The sequence below is a fragment of the Gobius niger genome, assembly GCF_951799975.1.
Source record: "Gobius niger genome assembly, chromosome: 9".
NCBI classification, from domain to species: Eukaryota; Metazoa; Chordata; class Actinopteri; order Gobiiformes; family Gobiidae; genus Gobius; species Gobius niger.
Window position 1 is genome coordinate 20963863 of NC_136860.1, and position 22003 is coordinate 20985865.

Below are 22003 nucleotides of genomic sequence, written 5' to 3' on the forward strand. Positions count from 1 at the left end.
TAATGGACACGCACACATAATATATATAGCCTACTATACGCTTTAATCTAACTGACAACTACTTTAGTCAAGTCTTATAGCATGTTAGTCCTTTCTTAGACCTATTTATATAGAAAACTTTACAAATGAATGATTGAACAGCCGTCCAAACACAAAAGGAGAAGGGTTGTGTTTTGTATGAGTATAGTATTGACGTGATGAACCTGAACGCACCCCGTAGACTCCTGCTGCCACAGCGGTCCGTCCATACAGATCTGCAAAACATGGGAGATGATTTGGGTGACGAGTGGTGGACCCACGAGGGAAACTCTGGTACGTTTGTTGTAACACATTTCTGTAAAACCTGCAGTTCTAAGAGCGCAGTTAGCATTTCTGTTTCGATGAGAATGGCATGTTGTTGCTGCAAGCTAGTCAGTAGAAAGACCTGTGTGAAGTGAAGTTAGCCCCTCCATAGAGTCCGATTCACTCCAAAGTGGTATCTTTGCATTAAATCCCAATGAGTCTTGATTTTAGGAGTTATGTGTTTTGTTTTGTTGAAGATGAAGGGTTACTGTTACCACAAGTAACTGTGTGAAGGCTAGCCTTTACGGCATATTTTGAAGCTACGCTAACGTTAGCCAGGGGAGAAACACGTGTATCTGTTTTGAGAACTCCTCATGTGCCTCATGTGACTACAGTGTTGCCAGTCGATTAAACATTAAGAGTAAGTGAAAATGTTACCCAAACACTTCATCCGCAGAGTTTTCGACTGCTCTCTAAGATTAAAATAAATGGCACTGAATATGCTTCCTTAGATTATTGTTGACTCGCGGTAGCGTACACTGGACACCAACAGAGGGCACTGTCAGGTTTCTCTGCTCAAGACCTGTTGATGTGCCTAATAATTCTGTTATTTTATTATTTATTTATTTGTATTGTACGTGGGCATAGCCTGTGCATGCATTACTGTTCATAATGTTGTATTGTACATGGGCATAGCCTGTGCATGCATTACTGTTCATAATGTTGTATTGTACATGGGCATAGCCTGTGCATGCATTACTGTTTATAATGTTTGCTTGAAAGTCTGAGTGTTTTACCTCTTCACTGTTTTAAACCAGTTTCAAAGTAATTAACCTCTTAACCCCCACTTTAACCGAGCACATTTTTTTCCAGTTCGGGTTTACCCATATTATGTGTAAAAGCTTCTCGACTGGAGCTTACAGCCTGTAGGTGTGACGCCTCATTTGAAAGCTAAGACCTACAAAACTCTTAAGATTTTTCCTCGCATTGTCGCCGCGTTCATGTCACGTTTTTGTTGCTCTTTTGACTTTTTTTTTTAGATTTGGGTAAGGCTGAATTGGAGAAATAAAGTGGGGGTTAAGAGGTTAAAGAAGCTTTTGGCGAAGCTGCTGATTTGTTCTGCACTTATGTTTTGTTATGCGTTTGAAATAAACTGCAGTTTTATAAAAACACTAAGACTATAATTAGCACAGATAGTAACAGCAATTTTTTGGCTTTCATCGGAGTTGTCAAACATGCTTAATAAAAGAGAAAATAACAGACAAACATTTAGCCTTCAACATTGTATTTAGTACTCGTAGAAGGAATCTTTAATTACAAAATTAAAACTGAAGTAAAAATGAAAATGAACATCATACAATTGTCATCAATTTAAATGCTGTCATTAAACATTTCACATAAAAAAAAGCCAAAAACACAGACAATAAAACACAGATTTAATATGGGAACAAGTAAACACTAATTTGCTAGTCATACAGTCCACTAACTGTCAAGTTTGAAGAATGTGAGACTGGGGAGGTTGCAGGGGATATGGTGATGCTGCTTGTTATTTTGCCAACCCCTTTGAGATGACAGCCATTTGCAAGTACCTGAGTCCTCTGCTCATGTCGAACGTAGTATGGGCCTGGAGAATGAGGGATACAGTGGCCCACTCCGTTCAGCGCCTGTATGTAAGGACTCCCCAGTTGGATATGTATCTTGCTGTCATCCAAACTGCTGACACTATCAACACTATTGGATCTTTCAGGACGCAGGCTGCTCTGACGTTCAAGACTTCTGCATAAACCTGTTGAACTTGCTGCCTCTATGTCTGGAGAACATGTCCTTACAGTCACTATTTGTATGGGAGAGTTTTCATCAGGTGTCACCGAACGGGACGAGTTTGGACTCATAACCCGAGCTATGGGCGATGTGTTAAACGAAGACGAGGCGCGGTCTGGGCTTGAAGGGGGCGTCCTGCCGTTTGCATTCTGAATAATGGTGATTCTCTGTTTGGACTGTCCCGGACAGTTTGGTATGACCGCGGTGCTTGTGTAGGAGGCAGCCATATCTGAGGAGGGGCTTGTGATCTCCAGTGTGGCTGTGTTGAGCATGTGATGGGGTGTGACTTTGATATGCAGTGGCTGGCCTGATGTGTGGGTCAGCATCATCACTTCTCTGTTTACCGCTTCTACACTGCTGGATCCGTTGTTACTGTACACACTTATATTGTTGTTAGCACTGTTCAGGTCGTTGAGGTTTTGGACATGAGAAGAAGAGCTCTCTGTATTTTGGTTCAGGTCCTCTTCGTCCTTGTCTTCATCCTGTTCGCACGCAACTAAAGTTCTGTAGTGGAAGTCTTTATGGTCTGTTTGGACTTCCTTGGTATGGTGTGGTTTAGCAATTCTACTACTGTCATATGGCACATTTCTACTTGTTTTGTACCTGTTGAGCTCATCGGACAACTCTAGCATCTCTCTTGCTAGCTCTCTGTTTCTGTTCTCCTGCTGAGTCAGTTTTCTTTGCAGCGTAGAGTGGTCATTTTGGACTTTGCTTATCGAGTCCTCTGTTCCAGTTAAGCTTTGCATTTTATCCTTCAGTGCATCCACCTCTCTGCTCAAAAGCCTTGACTTCACCTGCTCTCGCTGCAGCCTTTGCAGGAGTAAGTGTTCCTGGTTGATGTCCTCTTTCTCTGCTTGTTGGTACCTGGACATCTCACATTTGGCTACTTCTAGCTCTTGTGCCAGAACCTTTGTCCTCCTCTGTTCCTCTTTGAACATTCTCTCCATAGCCTCATAGTCCTGCTCCACTTTCATTAGAGTCCCCTCTAAGACCTCTTTGTCCTGAAGTGTCTTTCGCAACCGCTCCAACTCCTGGCTGAGCTCATTGACTTTGTTGTTTTGTGTTTGGCATTGATGGCTTGAGTTGTTTGAAACAGAGCCGTACTTTACATGTTCTCTTTTTTCCTCTTTTTCTCTCCTGTTCTCCAGGACCTGCAGCCGCCTTTTCGTAATGGACAGCTTAGCCTCCAATTCACTAGTCCTCTCCCCCTCTGTTTTCAGTTTTCCGTGGAGCTGATCCTTTTCTTTAGTGATGCTTTTAATCCGTTCCTGTAAATCTGCCTGGGACCTCGCTGCCTTTTGCCTCTCCTCTCTAAGTCTTTCATTGGGCGTCACTGCCAAATTGCTTTGCTCGTTACTCCTGCTGTGTGTTTCCTCAGCCTGTCTGAGCTGCTCCTTAATGCCATTTCTCTCTTCCACTAGAGCTACAGTGAGTGACCTGAGTTTTTCCAGGTCTTGTTTGATAGTGCTCTCACTTTGCTGGAATCGCCCCTCCGAAGCCTCCAGCTCTCTGAGCCTGACTCGCAGTTTGTCCACTTCGCTGTTCAGTGTCTTGCACACCTCTCTCTCCCTCTCCAGGTTGCCTTTCAGGGAACCGCACTCCTGCCTGCTCTTTGCCAAAGCGCCCTCAATCCTGTCCAATTCATTAATTCTTTTGTTCAGCTTATCCACATCATCCCGGAGATTACCGCTGTTGATTTTCTCCTTTGTCAGTCTCTGCTCCAGCTCACGGCACTGATCTCCCATACGAATCAACTCTTCATCCTTTCCTTCCATTTCGATCACTCTCCTCCTCAGCACCTCCACCTCTGACATCAAGCCGCCCGGACCTCCTGACCTGTGACCTTTGCTGTTAAGCTCCCAAAATCCATCAGTCTTTCTCAGCAGCGGTCTTTTCTCCTCCGGTCCAGCTTTTGCTGTCATTGTGCACCGCTGGTTTCTATTAACTTGTTGCTTCTCCTGTCTGAGGTGAGATGTCCCGCCCTTCAAATTTTCTGTGATGTGGGTTAACTTTTTGACCCGATCTCTGTGTTCACCCAGCTCGCCGGTCAATAATTCATGCTCCCTTCCAACCAGCACAGCGAATGCCTTCAGCCTGTGTAGTTCTTCTTTCAGCGCAGACACCTCTCTTTCATTTCTCTCCTCCTTTTTCTGTTGGTATTCTCTCTCCTTCGCAATCAGGAGCTTGAGTCTGCAGAGAAAAACAAGGATATTATAAACCTGCGTCTTGCTAGCCCCGATTTAAACCCAAATAATGTCCTACGCTGTGTTTATTTCCTGTATAAACAACCGATTAAGTGAATCATATTAATCACAGCTGCATTCTGCAACTGGGAATATTTTCTCATGGTGCACTAGCCGACATACCTGTGCAACATAATACATGTGTACCCATGTTAGGCCTAATTTCTCTCTAGGCCGCATCATTTTCTGTGGGATGTTTTGACTAGCGCGGCATATGGTCCCGTAGCGGGGTGCGTTTGTTAATTAAGAAGTTCCTCTACCCTTGAGCACCCTCGACGCCGCATCCAATCTCCCTCCTTCTGAGCACCTTGAATGGCACATCATTTCCAGCTCGAGGAGGCAGGAATTCCCCCCTGCTCCATAAGTAATTACAGGCTGCGGTTGAATTTACCAAGCAGCACTGTCACTCCTTACCTTTCCCCAGACACATTCCAGGACACTGTACAAATACACAAGTGCACACAGTGTGACACACTTGCACTTTTTTTTTTTTTACCACTAATGGAAGCATTTTGTTAAAACATACCATTCTTTCTTTTGTACAGACTCTTAGCTGGATGCAATTTCTTTTCAGAGCCCTTCCACGATTTTTGGGGTAGCCTAGTTCCTTTTTTAATGGGTAGGTACGGTACAATTTTGGCCTTTGTTGTTAGTTTAAAGTAACGTTGTGCATCACATGGTCAAAGTGTAAAGCATGCTCGTACGCTGCAAGTTTCTATCCTTGTCAAAGAAAAGCTTTCATGACAAGTTGTGCATAGAATGTTCCATTGCTGTAAATTTTGAAGATCTGTCAATGCATTCTTACCTGTGCCGGCGTCCCTATGTCTTACAACCCTTCTAGAGTACCCTGTATCTGGTCTCGCGTCTCTCCTGGTGATGTGAACCTTCCATGTGGAAAACTCAACGTTATGTGAAGTACTCTGCACTCAGAGTCTCACTCGCAGTCGGTGGCGCCCATGACATCATCAGCACATCCTTATAAGGAAAGAGCTGTACGGGGCCGGAGCCCTGTGTGTGTGTTTTGTGTTTTTTAACTGGAGTTCAGCCCATTACAGATGAGGTCATTGTGCAGCCATGCCAAAAAGGCTGATGGGAAGGACAGAGCCTATGTATGTGTGTGTCCAAATCCCAAATGTTAAATTAAATATTCTAGCAGCGTCTGTGTGCTGGATGTAATGTTGTGCATATCTGCTTCTTCCAGAGGATCTTTTCATTTCCTTACATGCTTGTGCCCTCCCGTAGTGTGTGCACAATGTACTCTTTGGTTTTAAGAGGACAGATATGTTTTGTGCTCCACAGCAACAGTGCCTGGGGCCTGATAACCTGACTGAGATGACATCATCACTTCAATTACATCCATATGTTTCTCTCTTGTTCTTTTCTTTTTCTTCCCAAGCAGCACTTTATCTCCATACTCTATCATTTACTTTGGTTAGAGGCTATAACTTATCTTTCTTCTATCGTCATGCACTTTTGTAACAAAACATTCACCCCATGCACACACACAAATATATTTTTTTAATGAAAACATTTACTATTAGAAAAAAACTTCGACACTTCATTTGTATTTTTGCCCAAGTGAGAGAAAGATCCAAAGCGTTGATGATTTTCAGTATTCGTCCAAGTTGTTCTTCGTAAATCAGCTTAGCAAGACATTAGTGGGCTCTCCTGTTTAGGAACGTCAGATCAAGCCTTCTTCATTTTCACATAACTTGCCCAGAAACGATTCCAAAACCAGAGTTCACGAGGGCCCATTTCCCTGGCATCTGCTTTACTTGTTCTCAATTACAAGCTTGATCCAACCCTTAGAGGCTTTTCCAAGATTGCTCTCCAAGTTTGCCGATATGTAATGTGGGCCGTATGTGAGGAGAGAAGTCGTGTTGTCATCCAGGGGTATAATTTGAAGATGGTGTGCATTCTAAATCCAACAATTGCAATAGGATAAGCTCTTCCACAAGTGATGCATTCTGCGAAGATACGTCTGCTGTATGGAGACGTGTAAATACTTCCTTTTGTCTTTATCTTTTTTTTTTAAAGAAAACTGTCAACATCAGGCTTTTTATTTTTCTCATTACATAAAACACATTTTGAATTGTATTTAGTGGAATTCAACTTGTTAATCAAAGTGGGACATGTGTGGGAAGACAGATGGACACGTGAGGATATGTTTGATAAGTTTATTGATGGAATGCCCCTTGAGATGTGCCATCTCGCGAGGGGGTCCACTTTTATTTTTCTTATATAGCGCTTTTCCACCTACATTAGGCACTCAAAGCTACATTTGACACATACTAAACTACATTTATAAAGGCTAAACATGTAAAATTTTAATTTTTTAACGTGTCCTGTAGCTGGTAAGTTGTTACTTAACAAAACTGCTATCATATTTGATGACTAATGCGTATTTCTTCATAAAATCTGTACAATCGTCAGCATAACTCAATTGACTTAAACATTCCAGTTAACAGCTTGAGTTGAAACAACAGTTAGACCTCTTTGGATTATTTATGCATATCTTCTCCTGACACCTTATTGGCTAAGCAGACAGATGGTGAAAGTGTGAGTGAAAGAGTGGACATCTTTGTGTTTCCGCTATTATTAAGCTAAGTTTACTTTGTCCTTTTTTCGAAGGAACACAAAATGTTTTCATTTTTACTGAGAACTTTTCCCTTTTTTGAAGCTTTTGATGTGCTATTGATGGGACCACATCAGCTGATTACAAACTGTAGTTTAAGCCTGATAGTTTAAATGTGTTTTTTTGGTCAAGTGACATGTGAACAGAAGAGAGAGCAGGATGCCGTTTGTATCTTGAACATGTGTGTGCTCAGAGATGCTGTCGGCCACTGACGGCATAAAGGATATGCACTCTTATGATTGCTGAGGTTGCATTGTGATGTGTGTATGTAATCACTCTCTAACACGCAACAGGGATCTTCGTATGGCTTGTGATTATATGGCGTGACTGGAATTTGAGCGTAAAGATAGTTCCCCACTATAGCAGGTCATCTGCTTTGCACATGGCACCTTGGAACGCTGCTTCTGAAAGCGCTTTACAAACCAGCTAATTCCAGGTTGGCTCCAGCTTTGAATTAACAAGTGGATTTGAAGGAGAATTCCAAATGAAAATCAAGGACTAGATTGAAACAAACATGAAAAGATAAGTCTGCTGTTTACTCCTGGGATCAATGCAAGAACTGAGTCAAACTCAAACTTTTCTGGTGCCAAGCTCAACAAAGCCATGCATGCGTTTGGGATTATGTCAAAAGTTTAAAGGAAACTGACTGTTCTCTTCAAATGAAAGAAGAAGAAACAATTTTTCTTTTCAAAAAAGAAAGATCCAACACTTGACACTAAAATCCATCACGTCTTTTACAAAGTTTAAACTGGGGTTTTAAACACAGAAGGAATCTATTGAGGGCAAGTCATGGAAAACCTTTGTGATCAGGAATGTGTGAGCCACACAGGGTTTCCACCACACTGGACTTGCAGACTACCACCATGTTAATCATTATAACGCAGATGAACTTCTGCGTTGTCATGTACTTTGCATGTTTTTATCTCAACTTCATAACTGACCAGCCACGTTGAAATTGAATGGATGAGTGAGAAAGTCACCATTCCTGAACTCTCTGAAGCAGAATTGTTTGTGTGGGTCTCCTTTGTGAATGATTACAGAGCACACTGGTCTGGCTGGCACAATGTAGCGCACTTACAGGCTCCAAATAGCATCGGAAAACTTGTGACCACCACCATGTTAGACCTTGCAATAGACACTAGCCACATCTGAATGCTCTCTCTTTTGGATAGGAATGCCACGGACCAGCCCGCAACACCATTAACTTAATTTAGATGAGGGTTCCACGCTGCGCACTGTGGTATTGTTGAATTGGACAGTAGGGTGCAATTTGGGGCTGTAGTCATAATTGTACGTGAGTGCATGTTTATTATGTTTGCAAAGGGGGGGTTGGGGGCAGAGCCAAGTTGGCAACAAGGCCTTTCCACGTCCAGGGTGTAATGGCCTGTATCTGAGTGCAGTAACTCTTAAGTACAGCATCGAGGTCAGCTCCAGTGTGTGAGAGGGAAACACACTGCATTTGCTCACTTGCTCAGCCATGAAGAGCGTTACATGACTGTGCTTGTTGACTTCAGCTATGGTTCCCAATGGCACCCTTTAACTCCAGTGCAGATTTTATAAGAAAGTGATTATTTTGATTTGATTAAAACTTTTAAAATGTTTAATCTGAAAAAAATAAAAAATAATACAGTGCTCAGCGTGCAAGAAAAATATGGCCATCCTTTTGACAGAATATATCAATAAAGCTACCAATTTGTAGAGCTGTAAAAATTTGTGAATTCAAACCCACCTCTTCCTGTCCTGCTCTAATCCATGGACAATAGTGTTGCTCTTGTGGACGAGTGCCCGGTAGTTCCCCTCCTGCTCGTCCAGTCTTTGGGCGGTTTTGCATTGAGACCGGAACGCCATCAGCAACTGCTCCATCACCTTTTGAGAGCACTGCCTCTGAGCCTGGACCAGGTGACCCAGCTACAGCAGACAAGACAAAAGGATTACAAGCCGCTACAAAAACAACCTCCAATTTCAGCCGGTTTGATGAATGAAAAATATGTGCATTGAAATCCGTTTAAGCAATGAAATTCAAAATACAGTGTGCACTAAAGCGAGTGGGCCGAATCAAAATGAAATCACAATTTGATTGTAAAGAGATTACCATGCACTACATTGAAACAAAACATCCTATCTCCATGGGATTTTAATACGTATACATGCCTTTCAGTCATGTGACTTTTGTTGTTATGGCGGCCATTTTGAATGCCGAAGTAGAATTATGCAGTACTACAACATGTAACAATATCTCTACTCAGGATATAAATGAAAGAAAACTGATTAACAGTGACATTATTATGTAATCATTGCTCAGGAAGAAAACAGTAAAAACACGGCCCCAGAGACGTTTATGTGAAGAAACCAGTGAGTCAGTGTTTAAGATGTTAGCATTCTACCAGTTAGCATTTAGCTTCAACAGCTCAGCTCTGACCTCTCCAAGAGAAAGCCCTGAACCACAAACATCAAGCCTTGGATACAATATGTGACAGGTCAGAGCTGAGCTGTTACTGTAGTATTTCCTCAGTGTTCATAGATGTGAGCCACACATTTGTTTATCGTGTTGAAGCAGGTGCAAACCAGTAGAATGCTAACGTCTTGAGCAGCTTAAACACTGACTCAGCCTGAGACTCTCTGGACATCTTCATGAGCAATGATTACCAGAACATAAAAATGCCAATGAGTCTTTCATTTTCATCCTGAGCAGAGATATTATTACATGTTGTAGTACTTTATAATTCTACTTCGGTGTTCATAATGGCCGCCGGAACTATGCGTGATGTCATTGGAAATGCATGTATAAAGCAGTTATTGTTGTTATACAATTATGTTTCTAAAATGCATTTGTATTACTTTAAAAGCTCATATTTGTCAACTCTCAAATGTTAAGCCTCCTGAATCTAATTGCAGTTGCCATACTTGTCAGAAAAATGACAATTAGACCTTTTTTCAATAAATTTTCATTGCCATGTATCGGTCTGTTTGATGCCCCAGTTAAGAATAGCTTAGATAATAGGATTACAGAAATGTTTTGATGAGGTAAAGATTATAAAGGTTTTGAAGTCTTTATACCTCAATATCAGCTTCAGCCAATGCCGAACAAATGCGTACAGTGACAAAAATGGTGAGCTTCCAATTCAACCCCCTCATTAAGTTGATTATTTGCTTCATAATGCTGCTCAGTTCGCATTAACCACATTGGTACCTGAGCTGTCGGGTTGCACACGTCTTCCAGCACGTCCCGTTGAGCTCTGAGGGAGTCTCTGCGCAGGGCCCTGAACGCCTCATCCGCTCTGCTCACTCCGTAGTGCGCTTCCAGCTGCGCCCTGTCTGTCCGCTCGGATTTCAACACTGCGATTACCTCATCCCGAGCCTAACGCGGGACAAACATTTACATTACAGCATCATGAGCAATTACATGTACATGCGATTGTTTGGGTCATTGGTTTTCCGTGTGTGTGTCTGTGTGTGTGTGTGTGTTTTTTTTTTTATTATGTGGCCTCTGGAGAAGTCAAACCTGCAGCTCTCCTTCCAGAATGCTGAGCAGAAATAACAAGTCGTCCCGAGACAGATGGTCCCGTGAAGGGTGGCTGTGTCGTCGTCTGTCCTTCATCTTTGTACTCGCTGAAGTGTGGCTCTCAAACCTTTGTAGCCCGAAAGTTTGGTTCCTACAAAAGCAGCAGAGAATATTCCAGGAACCAGTTTTGTATTGACATATTAAATTCTGCTGGTTATAAATATTTAGAAGTCCCGCATCTGTTCATTTAACCTCGGACTGTGTAACATGAAAACGGTTGCAATTTCTAAAATGGTGATGGTGTGGTTTATATAACCATCTGAACCTCATAATTTCCTCAGTTCTAATAGTTTTCTGATCTAGAAACTTCATAGATATGAATTGTTTGGCATATCCATCACTCCAATGTACAAATTCACATGTTATTCTCTTAAAACATCATTATTGCCAGACAGAAGGACTTCTTTTTTCTTTTTTTTTTTGCCAAAAGTATTTTTCATCTTGTTTGTGTGAACGAGCAGCAGCCGGTGTGCTCTGACTAGTTCCAGCTTTGGAGAGAAACAAGAAGGTTCAGATTAGTGCAAAAATGATGTCATCTCTTTGTTTTGCAGCCGCGCTCCTCCAGTCCAAACTTTCACAGTTGCAGGGATCTCCTTTTATTACCTTTTCCAGTCAAGTTTCCATTTGTGCAGAGGTAGTTGGGGGGGGGGGGGGGGGTGTATTATTCAGAACAGATTTGCCAGAGCTTTTGTTACACTGTAGCGTATTAGAAAAAGAGTGTTTGTGAACAAGAAGACATTGTGCCTTTTCCCCTTCACTGGCTTCCCTCTGCTTGCTTTGTTTTCGAGTGTGTTTTCTTTTTTTTCTTTTTTTTCGACATCTGCTTTCCAAGACGTGAGAGTAACCTTGACTCTCAAAACAAGCTAAACACAGATCTGTAGGCACCAAACATTGCGTTACAGACAAAATGTCCCCCTTTAGTATCCTCAATAGAATAGCCTTTTTTTTTCCTCTTGATACTCTCTGGGCATCACTCAGAATGAGAAATGAGGCTGTCCGGGCCTGCAGTCCTCCTCTTGTTAGCGGCGACAGGCACGGATGATGGAGGCACTGAACAATCACTGGGGAGGCTTTAATAGCTCCCTCTTTAACTCCGCGCTCATGATTCAAATGAACACCCCCCCCCCCTACACCAACCACATTCAGCAGCGCTCCTTCGGACATGCAGGAGTACGATGTTTTCTGCTGAACCACATGGGCGACGTTTAGTTTTGGCATTTGATAATTGAAAAAGCAGTGCGCGTGTGTATCCTTTGATGGAGGTAAAACTTTGTATGTGAAATCGCAAATAAATGGCCACACAGGGACTGCTTTGTATGATTGATGTTCAGAGGGTTGCGCTTCTCTTCCTTTTTAGTGAGGTTTGCTTAAAGGTGTTATAAACGTGAAATATGGATTTTGCTCAATTAAGTATCGTATAATGATGATCCTAAACGCTCCTTTGCTATAGTGACTTAGGCTATAAAATAAGGTGAGTCTTTTTTCCGCCGCTGGGGCGCTTCTGCTGCTGCTGACATAGAATTCCACCCATTTCTTCTTTACAATCATGTTGGTCATTTGATATCCTTATTGAGATGGTATTTAACCTCTTAACCCCTGCCTTAACCGAGCACATTTTCTCCAGTTCAGCTTTACCCAAATCTAAAAGCTTCTCAACTGGAGTTTACGGCCTATAGGCCAACGCCTCATTTGAAAGCTTAGACCTACAAAACTGATCTAAATGGAGCTTTTTTTGCACCATGTTGTTGTGATTTTTTTTGTTTTTTCTTTGCATTTTTGACTACTACTAATACTAATACATCGGTTTTATATAGCGCTTTACATTGCATTATTCAACGGGATCAGGCAGAGCAAAGGTAGTATTGACACCTTTTCATCGCTTTTTATGCCACTTTTTTGTTGCCTTTTTGTTGTGCTTTCCTCATATTTTCGTCACTTTTTTGTTACTCTTTTGTGGCTTTTTTGTTGTGTTTTCATAATATTTTTTGTCACATTTTTGTTGCCTTTTTTTTTTTTTCAACCTGGTTTTCATCTGGGTTTTCCCCCCCCCGCTTTTTATCAAGAAGCGTCTAGATTATGTAAAGCCAAACTGGAGAGAATGTGCTCGGTTCATGTGGGGGGTTAAGAGGTTAATACGTTTCATGGAATAACATTGGTTCAGTTTATTCACATAGTTTCTTCCTCAATGTTTGATGATACTGGAGCAAAGTAGATATTGAAATGTGCTTTCACTGCTGGCAGGTCATCGCCCACAGTGTGTTTTCGCTCAGCCCCATTGTATGCAAACATTTAATGAGAGCAATCAGTGCCGGGCCACATGTTGGTGTTTATGTGCCATTGGCCTCTAATTGACTTAGGCCTGCACTCTGTATCTCACTGTCCCACACCACATGAGTCAGTGCAGTGTCTAGACTTGTGCCGACCCTCGCGGTTCCAGACATGAGAAATCCCTCTGCCCTGGCTCAGTTCCAGCCTCTGTAATGGCTGCCAGGGCTGCCCCACGGAGGAGCATCCTTTGGCAAAACACGCACAGGGTTCGGTTCAGTGTCATTGTTTTATTTATCCAAAAACACTGGCCAGGACCCCGTCACGTGGCACTTCTTTGCCAAAGGGCCCCGTCTGTCCTGAATAAATCATTAACACTTCCAGAAAATAATGTCTCCACTTGCACTCTCTCTACCTTCTCAAATCTTCTCTCCACACGCACCCAGGTGTGATGTTGGCCAACCCACATTACTGACATTCCTGTGATTCAATGTCAGCATACGTCTTCCTGTGTTAACTGATTGTGATGTTTGGAGTTTCTCTCCACTTGTGAAACGTTTAAATCAAAATGTGATGATGGTTGCAGTCTCTGTTTTTCCTTTTTAACGTAAAGCTTGCTCACATTTCTTTATGCTGAGGTGTGCGTAGTTTGTGGCAAGTTTATGGCACAGGTTTGATTGGGTTCATTGTGTTGTAGGGCTGTGCAAATAATCAAAATTCTTTTACAATTATGATTATTACTCTAATCCATTACCAAAATGACATAATCGAGAAAAAAACATGACTCTGAATCTGCCATGTGTTTTATTTCTTCCACCTCTCTCAAAGCTATAGCAGTTCAACAGCAGTTTACTGTTTTGTTTTGTTTTACAAAAGTGAACATACGTGATATAAAAATAACTTTTTTAATTGTCCAAAAAAGATACTTTGTAATGTTTAAAGAGACTTATTTAAGTTGATGAATAATTGTGACTTCAAATATGACTTAAATACATGGATTCCTGATTTTCCTTTTATTGAGCATTCCTATTGTGGTTAAGCAAAGCAACAAATTATTTTATTTTTTTACTTCCACAATATTTGACAAGATTGAAATTGTATACTTGGATAAAGGTTTTCTTTGTTCATAAACTAAACTGAAATTAGCATTTTAAAATTGTTTAGTAGAAAAATATGTCAAGTAAAATTCTACCCTGTTCACAAATCCCTGCAACTTAACAAATGATGAAGAAGTGCAGTATTGACAAAGACCACTCTTGAGATCTTTCGGTGGGAAAAAAACAGAGCGTAGCATCAGCTCCAAGTCACTTTTCCCTTGACGTCACTGACCTTCATTGTTTTACTGTGTTCTCACTTGGTGCCAGGAAGGAGGTGTTAAATATTTGGGTCTCGTTTGCTTTTTATGGCCATTGATAGGTGGGAAGTGCCAGATGTGGCTGTGCTGCTGCCTCACAATGTTTAATATCCTTAGTAATTTTGAAGGGCACCGAGCGCCGGGTTTGCATGCATCGCGTAAACCTGTAAAGAGCTTTTTATTACAGACATGACTTCAAATGCTTTATGATCTGGACATTTTTGCTTGACTGGTATTTAATTTCCCGCTCTTCCTTTGATCTGTGACTGAGAATCACGCTCTAGTGCCATCCGTCAACATTACGCCACCAGCATATCTGCCAGGCGCCTTAATGCCAAGTCGCGATTATCTCATAGAACTCAAATAGAAAAGTTAGCGTAAGCCAAAGGTTTGAGCACTGAGGTAATGCATGGTTTTATAACTAAAATTGCTTTCAGGTCGTTTATTTAACAATTGGTAGGAAAAAGGAATGGAACAAATGACATTGGTGCGATCATTGCTGCTGAAGCTGGTTGGCATTTTAGATTTAATTGAGTGCGTGGATCGGACTTGTATAATCTGCAATTAGGAGAAAGAAACGGGTTCTTCATGTGGGACTTGTTAAGTCTTAGTTGCTCAATGTTGTTTGTCTTAGTAGAGAAGCCTCAGCATTACACACACAAAAATGTAACGGCTCGTAAACTACTACTGGGGGTGTAATATAATCACTATTTGTATGGTTACGACTTGTAGTAGTTTTTCTTGTCTTTAAATATTTTTTATGCCTTTGTTTATTACTTTGAGAACATGGATTGAACAATGCACTGAACAATATTACCTCCTACTTTAAGTCTGTTAAAATCCCTTGAATATACAGCGGGAGGAAAAAGAGGAAAAAGTCTCACATTTCTGCCTAAATTGGTCATAAAATGTGGTCTGATCTTTATTAAAATCACAAGAATGAGTAAACCGTGTTTGCTTAAACTAATACCACCCAAACAGTGACATGTTTTCATAGTTTTAATGGGCATAACATGTAAACATTCACAGGACAGCGTGGAATAAGTAAGTGAATCTCCTGGCTAAGGATGCTCCAAGAGCTAATTAGACAAATGTATGCAGACATTTAGAGCCAGTTTTGAACCAAGCTGAAGTTCAATCACTGAGGTGTGGCTTAAAGCTGCCCTGCCCACTGAAAAACACACACTAGTTAAAAATTGTCTCTTGTTGAGAAGCGTTGTCTGATGTGCACCATACCTCGCTCAAAAGAGCTCTCTGAAGACCTACAATCAAGAATTGTTGATTTGTATAAAGCTGGAAAAGGTGACGGAACCATCTCTAAAGTCCTAATAAATGCCTGGTTAGACAAATTGTCCATAAATGGAAACAGTTTAGCATTGTTGCTTCACCTCCAAGGAGTGGCTGTCCTGTAAAGATGACTCTAAGGTACAACGCAGAATTTCTTAATGAGGTAAAAAAAGAACCCTAGAGTGTCAGCTCAAGACTTACAGGAATCACTGGCACGTGCCAACATCTCTGTTGACACATCTACAATATGTAAAACATTGAACAAGAATGGGGCTCATGGGAGAACTCCATTGCTGTCTAAAACATTGCTGCACTAGTGGTAAAATATTCTATGGACTTATGAAACCAAAGTATTATTGTTTAGGAGGAACACACAACAACATCATGTGTGGAGGAAAAATGGAACAGCACCATCAAAATCAAAACCCTATCCCCACTGTGAAGTCTGGTGCAGGAGAATCATGATGTGGGGCTGTTTTGTTGCCTCAGGGCCTGGACAACTTGCTTTCATCAATGTAAAAATAAATTCACAAGTTCATCAATATATTTTGCAGAAAAACCTGAGACATTCACAGGACAGCGTGGAATAAGTAAGCGAACCCTTGGATTTAATAGCTGGCTGAACCTTCTTCCTTCTTCCTTTCCTGTAGTTGCAGATTAGACGTACAAGGATAAATCTTGGACCATTCTTCACAAAACAGTGATATTCCTGGGTTCACTTACGTATTCCACGCTGTCTTATCAATGTTTACATGTTATGGTCAATAAAAATATGATAACATGTAATTGTTTGGGTGGTATTAGTTCAAGCAAACACTGTTTACTCATCCATTTGATTTTAAAAGTTTCAGACCACATTTAAGATCAATTTAGGCAGAAATGTAACAAATTCCAAAGGGTTCACAGACATTATCCTCCCACTGTGTAAGGCCAGCTTGTTTTTTTTCCTCTCTTGTGCATGTCAAGTGAAATTGAGCCTTCCCTGCCTGTATCTCACAAGAGCTCCACAAACTGGGCCCTGTAGATAAATAGGTGCACAATGCATTGCTGGCTTAATCTAGAATAAAACGGTCACAAAGGACGGCAACATCATAGCAAAACTAAATTCTTGTCAAGGGAACGTCATACATATTTAAATAAACCCAGGCCGGGGTTTATTCGTGCGGACAAACGCCGTGTTGCTTCACTGCGCATTCATCCAAACAAATGGCTTACATGCATCGGCCCACTATGATGTGTGTCTAAAGGTATGCTGCTCATGTCACTGCAGTTTTGACCTCGGCAGTAGAGTTAACTGTACCGGCATTTCGGTCAGTGCGCCCTCTTCTGGCCATTCACATCTTCTACAGCTTTTCCGAGCCAAAAATGAAAGATTTATCCTGGCTGTCCTAGATTTTTAACCTCCAAGTAAAGCAACAAGCTACATCTTCATATGTTAGTTTAGGTCAGGAATACTGAATAAGATGGCGATCCAAATTTGTAATCATAGCACAGTCTTCACGGTAATTCCACAAAAGCCAGCTTGTTAGATTTGTGCATACAGGCCTAAGTCCCCATTGATTTAACAATAACACATGCTCAATTGTGGCTTTAGGGAGGAAGCAGCAGGCATCCAAAACCAATAGCGGCAACGAGCATCCACCTTTTTCAATATCAAGCATTTGTTGCACGCCTCCAGATGAATTATTGATCGCTGAAACGACTCCAGAATTGATTTTATGAGAGGTACCATATTGTTTTGGTTGGCGCAACACAAACATTGAAAGAGTGACCGGGCATTAGTTTATTTTTTATTTTTTATCCATTCTGCAGGTCAAAGATTTATACTTTTCCACATCGGCTCGCCCTTGAATAGCTGTTAACAAAGGTAAGGTAGGTTATTCGTACTGTGTGCGGTGGTGGAATTTATAAAAATGACTTATTTTTCACATTCTTTACCGAGCAGTAGGACTTTGTATTGATCGACCTTTTCAGTTTTATTCATTAATAATAAACCTAAGAAAAAACTCTGGCACACTGTCTTACTTGCAAGTATTTGATTAATTGCACTGCGTTGGTGGGCAGTATGCTGGTCCTATCATGCAATGCAAGCAGATCGTTAAAAGCCGTAATAGCTGTTTGCATATTCCTAAAAAACATTCCACTGTACTGTTGGCTCGGGCTAGAGACCGAGCTGAATAAATACTACATAAGAATTACATTAGTAGTTGATAACGCAAATATTTTTCCCTCAGAAACCTTAGCCCTAGCGGTCACAAATTGGACACGTGTGTTGTTGGTAAGTAACAACTTATCTGGAAATCAAACAATTAACTATTTCCTGAACCACTTCATCCTCATTACTTCGAGTCAGCACAATCGACTGCCCATTAAAACCAGTCACCTCTATTGATCCCCCATTACAGATGACCAGACTGGACTGTTTTTCCTCCTTCTGAAGGCTTTCTACTGTAGCCGTGACCATTGATTCCTGGTTATCTGAGCTGGAAGCTGAGTGTCCTAATGCATCGTTGTCTCTCCATCTGCAGTTGCCTTGACAATGACGTTATTGAGGTCAAAGATCAGGGGACACAAAAAGACCGACCATTTTGTGTTGACTCGTTTTACTCTATACACTTTTATATTTCTGTTCTCTTTTGTCCTAAGAGGTTGTACTAATTCATTCCAAATCAATACAAAGTTTTTAACAGAATAACACTAATGGAGTTGCCAGCGTCTGCAGCGGCTTTTGACAGTGATAAAATTAGAAGTTTTTAAAACCTATTAGATTGCACTCAAGCAGTATAGCTGCACTGTCAGCACTCATCTCAGACCTCAGTAGTGACCCCTTTAGGCCCTTTTACAGCTAATTGAACACAGAAAAGCAATGTTAGGTGGGAGCTTTTGCATTGTCAGCGCACCCACTTATGGTCTGTTGTGTACAAATTGCTTTACCTCAGTAGTGAACTTCCAAGAGATGCCAAAATATTAAAAGCTCCAAGCACATGTTTTGGCCCCTATTAATAAATAGCGAGACTTGTAGCCGTCAGCCTTACAACAGCTCTCTTGAAGACATTATTATCTGAACACAAGGATCCAGTTTTGGCTCGTGTTCAGGAACTCTTGAGAAGCGATGGTTGAATTTGTAAGGTCAAATATTGGCACGAGCCACGAATAAATTGCGTACGTTCCATAATTTCCCAAGCAAAGTATTCAACAGCTTTTGTCGAAATAATGTTGAAATGTAAAGATGGAAATTGCAATAAAAAACACATTTGGCTAAAATAGATGTAAATGTTATACTTACTGCATAGGTCTTTATCCAGTCTGTCTTCCTTTGTCCTGATTGACCACGTTGATGAAACTCCCCAGTATTTGCGTATTCTCTCCTGCTGGAGTCTGTTGTGACAAATGCATGTGTGCTGAGCCGAGCTGTGGGGAAATGATGCCTTCAGACATCAATATTAGGGCTGGGCTTTAGGCTGCAGCTCGGACACTCACCACAGGGATCGGGTAGATGAGTTGAGGAAGAAGTGAGAAGCATCAGAGAAAGACATTTGCGTATTTGAAAAACAGTTGTCTTAGTTGAAATAGGGATTGCCCGGTATGATTATTTCAATTTATGTCGATTTTTAGATCTTTCCACTGTACGGTACATGTGGGGAGAACGTTTTAGACCTGTATTTGTTTGGGTGAATGAATGAATGAGTCTATGAAGTCATGTAAATAAATTGTGTAACCAAGGACAGAAGTTTAGAATTGGCACTAGCTATAATCTCATCACATCAGCTGAAACCTTTGTAGCTATGTCTGATTGCATTTTCCATGCTATGTAAAAATGCATAGAAAAAGTAATCTCATAATTTGAATGGTTTTGTAGCAAATTGTAAGATTTAAGCAGCGCAAACACGAGAATTCCCTGTCTCCACACTCTCCGTGAGGTCTTCTTTTGTATAGAGGTTATGCTGATGATGTAACAGCATGGTAATGTCAGCATTGATTGAGTTATGATTTTTTATTTCTTTGACACTTCCATAATGTTGAGGGTTCTGTAGATTACAATAACTTCCAAAGTTAGTCCTGAAATGAATGATTTTTGTAAAGATTCAGCAGGTCATATTTCTTTCTCTCTCAAGTTACTTTTCCTGGAGACAGTGATTCAAATATTAATGTCATTGCAAAACTTGTACGAAAAGTTAGATTTAAAAAAAAAAAAAAATTGTCTCCCACATTTTATTCACGGCCCTAGCTGTCTAGATGTGTTAGGTGGTGTTCCACCTAACATTGTCCACTATGCCAGATACAATAATCTGATTTTGAGAGAATTACAGTTTAGACTGGGATTAAAGATGGAGCCCTGCTGACTACATGATGGCGTGTTATGTTTTTCCAATGTTTAAATAAGACATCTGATTCATTTATTATTTCCCAAGGTGATTCAGGGGCAGAGGAAGCAACTGTCGAAACCACCCTGCCAACAGACAAAACCACTCCGGCTGCAGACAAAAAGTCAGAGAAAAGGAAAAGGGTGACAGACAAAGATGCAAAACCAAAAAAGAAGAAAAAGGATGATCAGGTATGGGAAAATACGCCACAATTAAAACAGCAGCCTGTATGTAACAAGATTAGGATGTTATTCAATTAGGGCTATGTTTATTCGTATTATATACTTTTATGATGTAATGATGATAATTTACTTATGTCAAATTGTCATATTGTAGTGATTTTTTTATTTGATTTAACAGAAAGCAGCAACAGTTTCAGAACAGAAAGAGCCGGATGTAGAAAAGTCATCACAACCTAAAAAGAAGAGAAAGGTAAATGTGACCCAGTGCTGCCATCTGCTGTTTGAAAGTTTAACAACGCTTCTGCACATATGCCCTTTTTTTTTTAAATCAATGAATGAATGAATATGTTTTATAGAAGAAGAAGAAAACCATTGAGGATGTGCTGGCTGCGTCTGAGCCCAAACCCGGCTGCCCAGCTGATCTGCAGAGTCTAGTGACAAAATACTTCACAGACAAGCGATCCGTCATTGAGCAGGAAGAGCTGCAGCTACAGGGTGAGCCCAAAATAGACCAAGCAATTATTTTAGAAGTGAATTCATCAAAGGAACAACATGAACACCTCTCTTTGAGTACACACTGTTCCTCTGACCATTATTTTACAGACTCGTGCTTCCTGACCTGTAATGACCTGACACACAGCCTTTCATCTTATCTCAAGCAAAGTGAGTTGACTTTTCACATGTGTTATGCATGCATTCACTCCATGTGGGATTTATTTTAATGTTTTTGTCCTTAGTTTGTCCCAAATGGGCGAAAATTCAAAAACAACACACAGAAAAGAGATCTGCTGTGTTACTGATCGTCTGCAGCTCAGCTCTTAGAACCATTGAGCTGATAAAGTAAGCGGCTTCAACTTTCAATGACAATTTAAATGATGTATTCATCTAAAAGAGTAATTACATTTTGTTTCCAGGCAACTGACGGCATTCAAGGGTGAAGCAAAAGTGCTCAAGCTTTTTGCAAAACACATTAAGGTACAATTTAGTAATTATATAGCATTGTTATATTGTAACTGTCCAACTCCAACTTGTTCATCATTTTCCTATGGCACCTTTTCTAAACGATATGTGCATTTTCATTCATTTATCATTAGGTCGAGGAACAGATCAAACTTTTGCAGAAAGGCGTCACACATATTGGAGTCGGGACACCGGGTAGATTAAATGCTCTTGTAGAGCAAGGTACATTATATTTTCCATTTTCTACTAAAACCACTAAATATTACTATTATATACTATGATCTAATTTATTATTATTATTTTTTTATGATTGTAGAAGGTTTGAATTTGCAAGCCTTGCGTTACGTAGTTCTTGACTGGAACTGGAGGGATCAGAAGCACAGGAGGATGGTGGACATTCCTGAGGTAAATTACAATTGAAATGCTTTTATTGATTTTGAATATGTAGATTTTTATTTTATAACTCAAATTTCAATTGTGTTTTTCAGATAAATGCGGACTTTATGAATCTGCTCGAGAAGATGATTAGAAATTGTACAGAATTCAAAATTGGACTATATTAAGTAGGGATGCACCGATACTGGAAAAAATATGATATCCGGTATCGGCTTCAAATGTCCGATACCGAACCGATACCAGTTTTGGCTCTCAACACCTTAAAACACAACTTTCACCAACTAAATCTAAGGGAATGCTGTATATGATTTTAAAGCTAAGAACCAGGAAAGTTCAATCGCTGATTTAGTTTTAACCTCTGCGCTAGCAATAGCATGCTAAAGCTAGCAGGTGCATGCTAATGCAATCTAATCAAGGCTGGGTCAGAAACTATGATAGAAATACCTAAAGTACCCTAATACAATACAATAACCATTTCTGAAGCCACGTGTTTGTATCTTAGTTTAGAAATAACTGATCTCACATATTTGTAATGATCAGATCACTTCATGTGAGTTGTTTGTATTAATGTAACCTAAAGCCTGTCATATACCCAAGGGTATTTAGTGTAGAGATGTCCACTGATCCTTGTTTAATCTTTATCCATTAGTTT

General features: G+C 40.6%; 2 protein-coding genes across 2 annotated transcripts; one reads left to right on the plus strand and one right to left on the minus strand.

Moving 5' to 3' along the window:
* The first annotated feature begins 204 nt into the window (after window positions 1–204).
* Window positions 205–21556, plus strand: cmss1 (cms1 ribosomal small subunit homolog). The gene is made up of 10 exons (XM_079562790.1): window positions 205–312; window positions 19862–20004; window positions 20174–20245; window positions 20352–20490; window positions 20599–20658; window positions 20733–20835; window positions 20910–20970; window positions 21090–21177; window positions 21272–21360; window positions 21444–21556. Exons 1-10 carry the CDS (start codon window positions 264–266, stop codon window positions 21516–21518), a joined length of 879 nt encoding a protein of 292 aa, XP_079418916.1. The 5' UTR covers window positions 205–263; the 3' UTR covers window positions 21519–21556.
* Window positions 1638–4777, minus strand: LOC306967514 (filamin A-interacting protein 1-like). The gene has a single exon (XM_079562594.1). It carries the CDS (start codon window positions 4023–4025, stop codon window positions 1749–1751), a length of 2277 nt encoding a protein of 758 aa, XP_079418720.1. The 5' UTR covers window positions 4026–4777; the 3' UTR covers window positions 1638–1748.
* Window positions 21557–22003: the final 447 nt, after the last annotated feature.

What these genes read in the sequence shown, in the direction of transcription:
- LOC306967514 (XM_079562594.1), bottom strand. Translation starts at nt 4,025, where the DNA reads ATGACAGCAAAAGCTGGACCGGAGGAGAAAAGACCGCTGCTGAGAAAG.
- cmss1 (XM_079562790.1), top strand. Translation starts at nt 264, where the DNA reads ATGGGAGATGATTTGGGTGACGAGTGGTGGACCCACGAGGGAAACTCT. An exon ending in AGAACCATTGAGCTGATAAA is followed by an intron (nt 20,836 to 20,909) that starts GTAAGCGGCTTC and finishes TTTTGTTTCCAG; the next exon opens with GCAACTGACGGCATTCAAGG. An exon ending in GGATGGTGGACATTCCTGAG is followed by an intron (nt 21,361 to 21,443) that starts GTAAATTACAAT and finishes TGTGTTTTTCAG; the next exon opens with ATAAATGCGGACTTTATGAA.